Here is a 13,902-nt window from a genome sequence, read left to right on the forward strand (position 1 = left end):
TGCATATGGACTACCAAGGAGGAATACAGATGCATCGCCTGGGCACACTAGGATGGAAATAGAAGGACAAAGCACAGCTAGATTAAAAACTGGCAAGGGGTATGATGAAGAAAGGCTTCTATAGCTACTTTGGCATCAAGAAGCTGACCAAAGGTAGGTAGGAAGAGGACTGACATAGGGACTACTTAAATAAGCTGACATGCAAGTCTGTGGGAACTGTTGGGATGCATCCTGAAGCGCTGAGGGACCTGGCTGATGTCACTGAAGGACTGCTTTTTTATCATCTTCATCACAGCACTTGACAGTTCTGTAAACTACTAGACTGAATATGCCTTAAATAAATCATAGGGTAGCAAAAATTACTTCCACTCCTTGTCGGATAGCTAAATAAGTGATGGCTCAACTTGGCAGTCCAAAGCGAAGCAGTAAATATCCGTACCACAAAACTTCCACCAACTGCACCTGTGAGCTGGTATCTCTGATAGCAAAGGAGGCACGAGCTGAATATGACAATATAATACTGGTAAACAGGATTGCTTCAAATATGTTATAGGCATACTGACTGCCGAAGACGATTTTTCTGATGCTCATCTGGAAGCTACCAGAGCATGAAAGTCTCTCCAAACAAACAAAAATATTCCACCATTTCTTAATCACAGGCATTCATAAATAAAAATCCTCACGTTCTCTTACACAGTTGTTTCTGAAACTGATGGCATTAATCTCAGGAAGAGCTGTGTATTTATCCAAACTACCCAGTCAATTGTACTTGCAGGTACGGACTGTCACTAAATCAGATCACTTCCCATTAATCAACATTTAAATTTGAAATCAAGCTGTGGGCAATCAGGTAATACTGAGAGTGAGAGTGCATGACTAATGCCTGTGCATTTCCTTCCTGTTAGCTATTGTCAATGAATTGCAAAAATGCAAAGTTCCTTCTCCTTTTTTTTTTTTCTCACTAGCTGAGGCTCACGAGCTTATGAAAACACTGTCCAGCTGCGAATCTAAGGAAACCGCATTGAATGTAAACAGAAAACTACCCAAGGGGAAAAAAAAAACCTGATCAAAGGGTGAACAAGGGCAAAGCAAAGTCCGTCCTTGAATTCCTGCAAGGAGCTCTGAATTATTTTAATGGCAACCCTACGCACTGCACTACAACACTGAACTGCCTGGAAAATGCACACAGAACGGAGATGCTGCTGCAAACGGCAGTGAAAAATGTCCAGCACATGATCGTGCAGACTGCACAGAAATGGAGAAAAGAGATGGGAGCAAATCCCATCAAGGTATTTAGTTCCCAGTCTTAAACCAGGGAAGTTCTGAATCCTGTGCTCATGTTAAAAGGTAGTAATGTCTCATTAAATATAATTTAATTTCTACATATAAAGTCAAGCATACAGTAAATGCTTTTGCAGACTGGATGTTCGGCACCCTCCAAAATCAAGTGCTTGCCTGGGTCTTGAATGTGAAGGTGCAAGAAGGAGATTTCTCATTTCTGAATGTCCTTCAGTCACGTGTTTTGTAGCATAACAGACAGACATGTTCGATTTATACGCTAGTGCAGAAATGTTGTGTCAGAGAGAAATCAGTCTTTTCAGAGCAGAGTTCTGAAACAATGCTGTTCGATGCGAGGGAGTTGAACACCAGTTGGTGTAGCTGTGTATTGTGCTGTGACATATACCAAGTCCAGTTCAACTCTAACTGACAGGGTGGAGTCCACAGCAGGGGGCAGGACATCTTTCTTCCTGTCATTTAAAAACTAAAAAAAAAAAGGAAATGAAGGAATGGTGGCACTGAATAAGGTGTCTACTTGCACTGCCTAGAAGACGATGACAAATATTTCAGGTAGGCAGGTGTGTACAATTGACAGCTAAAAGAGAATCTTCTACCTGCTGAGAGTTCATTTCTCAGATATCTGCCTCATCACCTGTCTGAGTAAATCCGGGCCACAAACCATTCTCAAATTTCTTTTTTCCTTAAGGCATCACACATTTCTCTGTGAAGCAGGGAGCGCTGGCAATACTGCGGCTACTGCTGCCTGGGACTCATTAACAGAAGCACCTGCTCTGCCCTGATTGTGTACCAGGCAGGGAAGTGAGAAAGGAGGAGAGCAAAACTCGAGAATCTCTTTTAGTTGTCAATTGCCAGCTTCTTTGCAGGGTCACAGAGTGACTTCTCTCCAGCAGAAGGTTTCTACTGAGCAGAGCATCTGAAAAACCTCAGGGTCTTGCTGCTCCTCACCCTTTCCTCTTAAAGTGAAGGCTTAAAGTGAAGGCTGCTCCTCACCCTTTCCTCAGCTAAATGTGAAAGACACAGCTTTCTTTGCAGAGCAGGAACTTTCACTTAGAGACACAAACTCTGTCCCAGTGCAGTCTATTTATTCAACTCGCAGTTTTACAGTACTTTCTCTTCTTGGGCTAGGCTTCGTTTTATTGCGCTATAAATGTTTCTCATTTACAAGTAAGGAAACAGCACGATGGTGTTCTGCTAGGAGAGCTGCCTGCATCCGTCTGTTGCTAAGAGTCTTTCTGTGTCTGCTTGCCTTCCTCCCCTTCCTAATTGTTTTTATCTATTTATCTCCTTGACGTACATTTCAATTCTAATCAGCAACTAAAAACTCATGCCTGAGGTTTATGACATTCTTTCTTTCTGTGCTCTGATTCAGTTCAGATTTTGCTGTACTTAACACATTTTTTCCCAATCCTTATCCTAATTTTTCCTATTTGAAGGAAGTATTTCTTTTTAAAGAAATGTTATACAGAACCAGTAATGTTTCCTAAACCCTGCCTGCTTGCATCATTCAAGCAGTATAAAATGTCAGAGCCTGGCAATCATCGGTCAGGTTAAAGACTGCCTGCAGAAAGCCAGAAGAGCTGACTTTTTTCACCAGCCTTCTCCCAGGACTTTAAAAAGTGCCTCAGGATAGAGATGCATAGCAGACTGAAAAGAAGGTACCTGAAGCCCATGTTCCTAACGATATCCTTGAGATGCAAGTTTCAGTAGCTACTGTGTTAAGGCTGATGCCAGAATAGGTACAGAAAATAAAGAGATGTACCTTTCCTTTTGAAACTCCCATTCACTTGACGTTAACAGCAGAAAAGATTTGGTAACCATCTAAAAACCTTCTGCTTGTTCTGGCTGCCAATACTGTTCAGGCATCAGAAATACTTTTCTTCTGTCCCAAACCTGCTCACAACTCTTCTGGCCTCACACGCCGAGTGTACCCCTATTCAGCGAGACAAGAAAGAATGGGAAAAAAGTAAGGCAGGAGTTAGTCCATGAATGCAGATACTACAGGCAACAGAGAGAGATAACAGGAGAGAAGAACAGGAAAAGGAGAAAAGAGAGGAAGAATTTGGAAAAATGAAAGAATGACCAAGAAAATAAGACAGAGAAAAATTCAGCAGGAGCAAATAAAGGGAAACTAAAAAATTATCTTTTTTACAGAAATATTCAGCAGCTGTAGGTTGTTTTTGTAATGATAAACACTGTATAAAGCATTTCACCATCAAGAAATTAGAGTATTTGTTAAATAAGGTGAGCAGAGGAGAGAAAGGGAAATGCATGGGAAAGAACAGAGGAAATGGCTTTGGGGGCAAAGGAAGAATCCCACTGAAACATAAAGCCCTCATCTCTTTTGAATACAGATCTTCTCTGTTGTCCCTAAGAATAATTCTTAAGTGAGTATCTTTCACATTTAATTTATACAAAGGCATTTTTAATCTAAGAGCCCGACACCCTTTCTCATCTCTGCTTCTCCTATTTTAACTTGCAGGGCAGAGGCTTTATGAGCTTTAATGCATTGTGGAAAGGTCAAAACTAAATTTCAGGTCACTAATGCTGTCTGGTACAGCTGAACATGCAGTCTCATTTGGACCATTTATTAGGCAGCAAAATTTATCAGAAGTCAAATGTTTTCAGTAGCCCTGCAATTGCAGAGACCAAAGCCTTATGTACGCATTTCCTCAGAAAGCTCCCGTCATGAATATGACTTTTTTGTTTCAAAATTTGTAAACAGTCCCAGAGAGTGAAAACTTATTTTTATTTTTGTTTATGCAGGGCCGTTTTTCTTCCCAGACAGTAAAGAATCTTCTATAGAAAGTTGTCTATGAAAAGCAGTCAATATGCCCATTTTAAAATTTATTCTCATGAATATAGCATTAACTAATATCAATACTGCAATATGGAGGAAAATTATGTCTGTTAAACAAGCTACCAGAGCTGCATTGGGAAAAAGGCTAGTCATGACAGACTAGAGATCACATCTGTCACTTGTAAAAGGACTGCATGTTGTTACATCCACTGCCAAAATTATCTGCTTCCCATGTGTTACACTAATAATTCTGCATCTTGGCTTCATTTTCCTAAGGTCAACGAAAGATGAGTGGAAGTTTCATATATGTTTGTAGAACCAAGGTCTGTGGATGCTGTGTGAAGCAGAGGTCAATTTGACTAATATTATTTAAGTCATTTGCCACTCAAGCTAGACAGGACCTAGGACAACTATTGCTGAAGTTGTTTTATAGGGAAAACAAACAAAAAACCGAAGCAAACAGCTGTAATAGTGCCAGCATGAACTACAGAAGAAAAATACTCACATCTAAATGGAAAAATAAATTTTTCTTCACAGAATACCACCTACATTGTTCTTCTGGATATACATTCTTTGCCTACAGGATTACTCTGTAGCTTTCCATAAAATACTTTTAAAGGTATTGTAGGAATTACTAGAACATCCTTGTTGGTGTAACTTTTTTCAGTGCTGGCTTATTTATAAATGTATATGCAAAGGACTTAAATAATACCAAACACTTGGCATTAGATCCTTTTTTGGAGCTTAGAAAAGGCCCATCTCTTCCTTCCAGCAACTTTCCACTGTCTACAATGATGAACCAAACAAGCTAATGAGCTTGATCCCTCCTGCCTGTCTTCCTTGCGTGACATAAAACATAGATCTATTTTTTGTATTTCTGTTGGAACGTCAAGATGGTTTCAGAAAGCTTCAGGAAAAACCTTCATCTTCATGACATTCATTTTGATTTGATTGCAATGTTACTAAATTAGTTCTGAAACAATTTCTCCTCATGCTAGATACCGACACTGCAGACAGCAAAGGACAGTCCAAAGAATCAGTGCATCAACAGAATTCCCTCTGACTTACGAGGTATCAGTGAAGAAAATTGATGGGATGGAGGATGAAAGCAAAACAAAATACACTGAAGAGCTTTAAGTCTCTGCTTAAGGTCTATTTATTACAAAGTGATTCAGTAGATTGCTTAGCAAGGATGGATTTAAGTATACAATAACTGTTAAGCAAATGTTGAACTGGAATTGACAATTTAGTACTTAGTTAATTGTAAAAGCTCATGTTCCATACTTAAAATGCCTCTGAAATTTCAAACTCACAAAGTCCTACAAAAATGCTGTCTTCGGCATCTTGTATTTGTCATTTTCCTGGTGTGTTTGATAGCTATGTACCAGCAAGAGTTTAGAAAACTGTATGTGAATAATCTTTAATGACGTTATTAGACACACAATTAACTCTTTAAACATATAAGCACTTTTACTATTTTTTTTCACCCAAAGAACCAAATGATTTTATTACCTTGCTTTCAGATTCCTTTTTGCAGTAAAAAAAATCCCTCTTCAAGGATTCATATTGGTGTAACACTGAAATAAAAAAAAATAAAAATAAAAAAAATCTACATCTTCTAAACACTGCGAAACACCAATTAATCTGAACAATAATCCTTCGCAAAAATTACAGTAGAGCAAATAAGATGTGAACACAAAATATTACTTTTTATACAAAGGATAGCGTAGCTTCTTTTGCTGTGTACTTTTAGAGTCTAATGAAACAACAGGAAAGTAGTGCACCGTAGTGAATGTGAAAGCCAGACCATCAGTCCCCTTGGATATGGGCATGTACAGCAACACTGAGAGAAAGCTTTGATTGCTTGTGTTTACTTAAATGCAGTTTTAAACATACTCCCTCTAAGGATGTCTTTTAATATCAGACCTATGCAAAAATCCACCCCTTCACTGCCTTTCTCTGTACGTTTGATAGGCCTTTGACAGTAGACGACATTGTGCTTATCATAGAATCACAGAGTCATTAAGGTTGTAAAAGCCCTCCAAGATCATCTGGTCCAACCATCCCCCTATTACCAATATCACCCACTGAGCCGTGTCCCCAGGCACCACGTCCAACCTTTCCTTGAACACCCCCAGGGACGGTGACGCCACCACCTCCCTGGGCAACCCGTCCCAACGCCTGACTGCTCTTTCTGAGAAGAAATGTCTCCTCATTTCCAACCTGAACCTCCCCTGGTGCAACTTGAGGCCGTTCCCTCTAGTCCTATCGCTAGTTACCTGTGGGAAGAGGCCGACCCCCAGCTCCCCACACCTTCTTTTCAGGTAGCTGTAGAGAGCAATGAGGTCTCCCCTGAGCCTCCTCTTCTCCAGACCAAACACCCCCAGTTCCCTCAGCCGCTCCTCACAGGACTTGTGCTCCAGACCCTTCTCCAGCTTTGTGGCCCTGCTCTGGACACGCTCCAGGGCCTCCATGTCCTTTTAGTGAGGGGCCCAAAGCTGAACACAGCGCTCGAGGCGCGGCCTCACCAGAGCAGAGCACAGGGGGACGATCACCTCCCTGCTCCTGCTGGCTGCACCATTCCTGACACAACCAGGATGCCGTTGGCCTTCTTGGCCACCTGGGCACACTGCCGGCTCATGTCCAGGTGAGCTCTGACCAACACCCCCAGGTCCTTTTCCTCTGCACAGCTTTCCAGCCACTCTGCCCCAAGCCTGTAGCGCTGCACGGGGTTGTTGTGACTGAAGTGCAGGACCTGTCACTTAGCCATGTTGAACCTCATCCCCTTGGCCTCAGCCCATCGATCCAACCTGACCAGGTCCCTCTGCAGGGCCTTCCTACCCTCTGGCACATCAACACTTCCTTCCAGCTTGCTGTTGTATGCAAACTTCCTGAGGGGGCACTCAATTCCCTCATCCAAGTCATCAATAAAGATATTAAAATGGGAACATCAAGAAGAAAACATTTCAAAAGAGATCTCTTTATGAAAATGCTGAGAAGCTGTTTAGACTCGTCTCTTGCCTAGTACCCGCTGGCGTGGCCTGACAGACTGGCACGACTCTGCCCCTGACACGGATGCCACACACAGGAATGCGGCAGGCCAGCACTGCGCTGGAAGCTGCGGGGCAGTCACCAAGCTCAGCATTTTCAGTCAGGATCTGAAGCCAAGAAAGGGAAGGAAGGGTGGGTGTCCTTTGCATACCCGCCCTGTGTCCTTTGCATACCTGCCCTGGGGAAAACATGAGCAGGTGCTAGCATCTATTACCAAAGCAAGTAGAGTCCAGTTCCCCTCCTAGGGTTCCTGTGTTAGTCACGTGTACTTGGGAACGACAACAACGCAGATCAGAGGTCTGATGTGATATTTAAAAGAAGAATCTTAAACTGTACACAGAATTATATAAAGCCTTGGAAAGTGAATAACCGTCCTAGCAACATTTAAGAAAATCAATCATTAAGAAGGGTGGACAGTGACAAATAGAAGATGAGCAAATCTCTTTTCCAGGGCTACATACAACTGCTTACATGGGACACGACTTAATTTTCAGGACGAAATTTAACTTTCAGGACAAAATTTAGTTTTCGGGACACAGCGAAGCCAACGAGCCCAGCCGTGCCCCACTGGCTGGGTGCGTGGTGGGGTGTTTTTTGTGGAGACCTCTTTGTACTGGGGTCCCCGGCTCCTGGGAGGGAAGAAGGGAAGGAGGGGAACCCCTGAGGCAGGGAGGCTGCGGCGCTGAGGGGCCGAGGCGCTGCGGGGGCTGTGGGGCGGGGACGTCCCCGCGCTGCTCCTTTAAGGGCTCGGGGGCGGGGCCGGCGGGCGGGGTCACGTGCGGCGCGGAGGCCGGAACCCAGGGAGCGCCCCGAGCCCGGGCGGCGCCGGGACCCCGAGGGCTGGAGGGAGCTGCGGGGAGGGGGGTGGGCAGCGCGCGCGCGCGGCCGTGCGCGTCCCCGCGGCCGTGCCCGCGCTCGCGTCGGGAGCGCGCCTCCCCCGCCCCTCCGCCGCTGCGCGCCCGCAGGCAGGAGGCAGGCAGGGAGCCGGGAGGGCGGCGGCGGGATGGAGCTGTTCCAAGCCCAGGACCACTACATCCTGCAGAGCGGCGAGCGGGCGCTCTGGTGCAGCCGCAGGGACGGCGGCCTGCAGCTGAGGGCCGGTGAGGGAAAATGGCAGCGGCGGGGGGCGGCTCGAAATGGCGGGCGGGCGGGGGGGGGGGTCCTGAGGGGAAGGGGGCACTGAGGGGGGGGGGTCCTGGGGTCCTGAGGGGGGTCCTGAGAGAAGAGGGGGGCCCTGGGTTTCTGAGGGGGGTCCTGAGGGGAGAGGGGGGTCCCCCGGGTCCCTGAGGGGGGTCTCTGGGTCTCCGAGGGGGAGTCCTGAGGGAAGGGGGGTCCCTGGGTCTCTGAAGGGGGTCTCTGAGGGGAGAGGGGGGTCCCCGTGTCCCTGAGGGGGTCCTCGTGTCCCTGAGGAGCGCAGCTGAAGGGTTCCAGGGGAATGTATCCTAAACAGCTGGGTATCTCGCGTATGGTATGTTACGCAGCTGTTACTTACAGCTTTCCAAAAGTGGGGTTTGTGTTAGGCAGAAAAAGCCCCATAAACAGGTATAGGACCAGCGCTGGGTGAGTACAGCCCGCTCCGTGAGCCTTAAAAGGCTGGGGTGAGCTCCGGGTTAGCAGCGGCTCTCCGATGTTTATCGACAGACCTGTTTTTCACACCGGTCCGTCCCGTGTCGTGTCCTCACGCTTCAGTCACGGTGCTTTTGTCTTTTCAGTGCTGTTCGTTTGCGTCTCTTAGGTAATATTGCAGTCCGTCTGATGTAACATGACGTCTCGCTCCTTGTTTCAGGTTGGAGGTCTGGCAGCGCTAAGCGGATAAATCACCTCACAAAATACCTCATGTTCAGCTAGCGAGCAATGCTGCTGGTCAAGGAAATGCGTGTTTTCACACACACTCAGTCTTAGATTTGCTGTATTATAATAGGCATAAAAGCTCTTATTCTACCCAGAGTAACAAAAGCACAAACTCGCGGACTGGTTCTGGAGGCTGCTGTGTGAAAGCTTGGTTTAAAAGCATCGGTCGCTTGTTTTCATGCAGCTGGTGCTGTGATTTCCTGGAGCCCATCGGCTTCGTGGAGGCTTTGCCAGGGTTCAGCAGTCAGTCTGCGCGCTCTTCGGCAGGGCTTTGTCTGTAGTGGGACTCTGCGCTTCCGAATAAATGCGATGCCTGTTGTGCGTGACCCGCCGATTAATGAAAAGTAACCTGATAGTTAAGTCTCCTAGTCTGCTTGACGTTCTTGCTAGTCACTCTTTCTTATTTCACAGGATTTTTAGTTTTGTTTTTCCAACTCTCTGGCTCCGGATGGTCTTATTGAAAACGGGTTCTAGTAGGGTGAAATGGAATGCCTTACCGGGTAGGCTGAAAGTAAGCCTCAGAAGGGAACGCTTTGATCACAAACTGACTTTCTTGGGTCAATAACTCTTCTGTATGTTAAGGCAAAGTTGGATATCTCCAAACTGGACAGTTTTATTACATCGGACAATTATAATCAAGGCCACTGAGCGGAAGTGAGTAAATAGATTGCTGTGTGATGAGTCACTGCTGAATTAAAAAAAACAAAGTCATAACTTGTATCTGTTGACATGTTGAATAGTCTCTCAAAAGGCTATGATCTAACTATGTCTCTACCAGTTTTCGGAAGCCTTGACTTAATTCTGAGCAGAATTTTGGGGACAGAGTAAATCATTACACATCTGTGGGTTGAAACGGGCAGTACTGGCAAACCTTGCGAAGTATTGCTGTATACGACAGGCCTAAGTCTAAGGAGCTGCAGCTGAGCTTTATAACGCTCTCCTCCCTCAACCATAAGGGCACGTTCAGAAACGTGCTAATCTTGAAAACTGTATTTGTGACTTCTGTGAATTGTGGCAAGAATTTGAATTAAAAAAAACACCACCAACAAAACAAAACAGTGAACTTGTAAATATTTGCTGTAAACAAGTCTGAGGCTGGCCAAGGTCATGCCTGTGTTTACGTGATGTCTCTCTCTGTTGGTGTTTTTTCTGTGAAGTGCAAGTGGTAGTTGAGTCACCTGCAGGCAATCTGAATCCTTTTGGCATCACAGATTGTTAGGGGTTTTGATGTTCGCAGCGTACCTTTTTCAGTGTGGTAGAAAAATGTTGTTTAACCCTGCTGTAAGCACCTCGCGTCAGATCTTGATCTGGAGTTTGTTCACGCATAGCTTACCCTGTTTATGCTCTGCTCGGCTGCTCTAGGCCAGCAGTTGTGTGTAGATTACAGCATGGTTTTATTGCTGTCACGGGTGTAATTTATATCTGCGTGTGTATATATAAAAGAACAAAAGTAGTTAAGGCGCTGAATTCTTCTGTCACTAGAAAAAGGACAGACTCTCCTGCTGAGTGAAAACTTCACTTCTCGCTGTGTCGGCCTTGACAATCAATACCTTGCGCAGCGGTGCCGGACTAAACGAGACCGGGAGGGAGCTGTTGTTTCAGAAAGCAGGGCAGCGGTGCTGTCCTCTCCACCCTGCCCAGCCTTCTTCCCACCCCCACAGGAGAAACAACCACCACAAGTTTCTGAGCACTGCTCAGACAGGTATTCTTCGGACCCAGCTTTTGGGCACTGCACGCTCAGATTCCATGACCTGCTTGTAAGAGGGAGGCGGTGATAAGATGTCTCACCTCCGGAGCTTAACTAGGGGCAAACGAGCATTCATGTATTATTAAATGCGTTAGGGAATTAGTGTTACCGTGTTGGTTTTCAGCTGTTGGAAATGGTTGTGAACGGCTGGTTCAGCAACCGAAGCGATACCTCTCTCTAGATATAATACATATTAAAAAAAAAAAAAAAGCTTACATATATATACACATCTTTTTCTCTAATGAGAGGCTCGTTACCAAACAGTATTTTTCAGAGCATTGAGGAAGAGATGTCAGGTTAGGTGTCTTCATCTGATAGCATGAAATCTGAACTGAGTCACAAGTTATAATGCCACCTAACGTTGCAGCTCTGTGTGCGTGCCCTACTCCTCAATGGCATTACAGAGTCATGGAAAAGTTACTTGTCGGAGTCCCTGATATTCTTCTCCTCCAGTCAAAAATCGTGAAGAAAATTCATTTGTTTGAAGTCCAATGCCTGTAAGTGCTCAGGTGAAGGCCTTGAGGATAGAAGCCCACATCTGCTTTGTGTGAGGAGTGCTGCCCTGATCCCAGGGGATTTATCAGCAGCTTTAAGGCCACAGAAGGGTCCCGAGCATCTCCCTGGGTGGTCCATGTGTTAAATCTCGCTGCTGAATTAAGTTTGTCCCACAAAACTGACTTCCTGAGGTAGTGTGCCTTAGAAATGGCCTGTCTATTCTGGAAACTATTCCATGCCAGAGACTTGCAGTTTTAGAGAAGTTCTCTCTGTTTTACAAGCTACTTCCTATGGGACCTCAAGCTGTTTCTTTCTGACACCTTAGTTTCAGCCGTAGCGGTTACGGAGCTGTTTCTCACCGGTGCCTGCTCATGCTGTTTGGTCCCCGTCCTTAGCTGTCAGCACAACACACTTGTGATACATGTGACAAACCAGATGTCAAACTGATCTGTGTTAAATGCAACACAGCAAAAAAGGGTGCTCAAAACCAGTGAGCAGTTAGTTCCCTGTTGCTGCTTGTTCCTTCCTACAGAAGCGAGCAGGGACTGGAGGAGAGCTGTGGGCTGGTGCATGTCCTTTATCTACTCAAATACACAAGTTAAAGAGTTTTGTACTTTTTGTCTGTGAGGTGAGATCTTCAAATGTATTTACCGGAGATTTTTTTTTCTACTTTAATTAAATAAGATCTACTTTGTAATTTCACCCACTTTTTTTTCTTTTTCTAAATGGATCGTAGTCAAACAAACCCTGGGACTTAACTGGGTTGATAGTATGCCACATGCTGACCTAGTTAGAAATAAATGTTGAGGTGAGGCATTTCTGGTTTAGTTTCCTGTTGAATCTTAGTGGCAGAAGAGAAGCTGAATATAACGAGGCTGTTCCTGTCTTCCCCCTTCTCGTCCTGGCTCTTTCACATATGAAGAGGTCTGGAATTGCCAAACTGGTCCTAAGTCAGATGGGTAAAGTGTCCTGGAGCTCCTGCCTGCTCTGAAATGACTTTTGGTTTTCAATAAATGAAAACCCATTTAAGCTTAATATGCTGTTTCTTGTGAGTTGACTGTTTCCTTTGTAAAGGAAAAGATAACTACTTTTGGAGTGTGCGTGGCTGAATTTAATCAAATCTGCAGTTCAGGTGGATTTGGGGCTTGTATTTTGGTAGCAGAGGTCCCACATCTTTGACCTCTCAGAGGTTCGTACTAACTAGTGAGAAGGAGGAAATCGCAGACTTCGCTGCAACAGCAATATTGACAGGAAACAGCCCTTCGTTTAGGAGGGGTCTGCACCTATACCGAAGAGCTTGTGGCTTTTCCATCTGTGAATATCGATGTTCTTGTTACAGGCTCTTTCACCGAGAGGTGAGGAGGGTGTTTCAGCTGTATCTGCAAGTGAACATGAAAACTTTGTGGCAAGCTTTAAAAAAACAAACAAACAAGTGTCTGAACTGTAGGGAAAGGCAAGTATTTCTTTCATGTGCCACTTAGGCTCTTTTCAAAGCAAATTCTTTGTTTTGGAATGTGATTTTGTTGTTTTTGTTATTTAATTGATACCATTAAGCGTGCAGGAGAGACCTCAGGTCGCTGAAGTTCAGCTACTGAAAGCTGGCACGGCTACGCTGCACCTGTGTGTAGGGGTGATCTCTGGTTTGACTCAGGCAGTAGCTACTCTGTCCTTGACTAAGATAGGGAGCTTTTTCTGGCACTGTAAGTGGGCAGTATGAAAATACTTTCCTTTTTCTGTTGGAAAAACAAATGTTTTATGATGAAATTATCATTATGAGAAACTGGTGATGCTGTAGCTTTTGAGAGACTTTTAAAGGCGCTTACCTGAAGGCTTTGGTGACCAGAGGAAGCGATTTGGTGGGCAGCTGGGCATTTCCTGGCAATAGGGGTGAGGCTGCCAGCAAGAAAACATTCCTTCGCTTCTGTTCCAGCCTGTTGCATGCCAGCTGCAGCTGGAGTCCTGAAATGTCAAGGGACTTGGTCATAACTTCCTCTAAACAGTTCTCTCCAACTGTGAGACGTGTTGGATGGTGGCTTAAAGCTTTCTTTTAGAGGTAAACTCTGCAGAGTCATATCAAGCAGCTCTGAAATGTAGCTTAAATATTGAATGCTGTTGAAACTCATTGTTAAGGCTCTGTGCTGAGACTTAAGGCCCGGAGTTTGTCAGGCTATAATTTTTCCCTCAAGTGCGTCAAAGATTCGAGACAACAGATAAAAGCAATAAAAGCTTCTGTCAGTGTCTAGAGGTTTCATGATTCATGCTTGATATAATAAAGAACACAACTTTTTAATATACTCAAAGGTTTTGAAAGAACACGAATTTGGTAGCTCAAAATCTGCTTCTCGTGTTACATTTGCTATACACTTCTGCTTCTGAAAATTGCTAGTGTTCATTGAACGTTCTATATTTGTTACAAAAATGCATATGGTTAATCCAACAGAAATTCCCACTTGCAATTAACAATCTCTATTTCTTGAAAACCCAGCATTCTGCTACACTAATCTAATTTGATCAGGGATGATTTAACTTGTTTTTCCCAATTTAGAGAGCTTTCACAAGCTTATTTTCAGTCATGATTTAGCCATACTGCTTACTCTTGTAAGTATCACTTGGAAAATCTTAGCCAGGAAATAACACATGGCAAGATGGAATATGAAAACAA

General features: G+C 44.6%; 1 protein-coding gene and 1 long non-coding RNA gene across 3 annotated transcripts in view; one reads left to right on the forward strand and one right to left on the reverse strand.

Moving 5' to 3' along the window:
- LOC310902258 overlaps positions 1-8,927 on the reverse strand; it is a 26,700-nt gene extending 17,773 nt beyond the window's left edge. The window contains exons 1-3 of one of the 2 annotated variants that reach the window (XR_014586591.1): positions 8,640-8,927; positions 5,609-5,673; positions 3,059-3,229 (exon numbers count right to left, since the gene is read on the reverse strand). This is a non-coding gene — a long non-coding RNA (uncharacterized lncRNA). The remainder of the gene's footprint in view (positions 1-3,058; positions 3,230-5,608; positions 5,674-8,639) is intronic. The other variant, XR_014586590.1, reaches the window with a different exon arrangement.
- Positions 7,924-13,902, forward strand: part of INPP5F (inositol polyphosphate-5-phosphatase F) — a 39,218-nt gene continuing 33,239 nt past the window's right edge. Inside the window, exon 1 of the mRNA XM_083843473.1 lies at positions 7,924-8,247. Within this exon, the coding sequence (XP_083699599.1) occupies positions 8,151-8,247 (97 nt within the window). The 5' untranslated portion in view covers positions 7,924-8,150. The remainder of the gene's footprint in view (positions 8,248-13,902) is intronic.

Source organism: Anser anser, assembly GCF_964211835.1.
Source record: "Anser anser genome assembly, chromosome: 7".
In the NCBI taxonomy this organism is placed as follows: Eukaryota; Metazoa; Chordata; class Aves; order Anseriformes; family Anatidae; genus Anser; species Anser anser.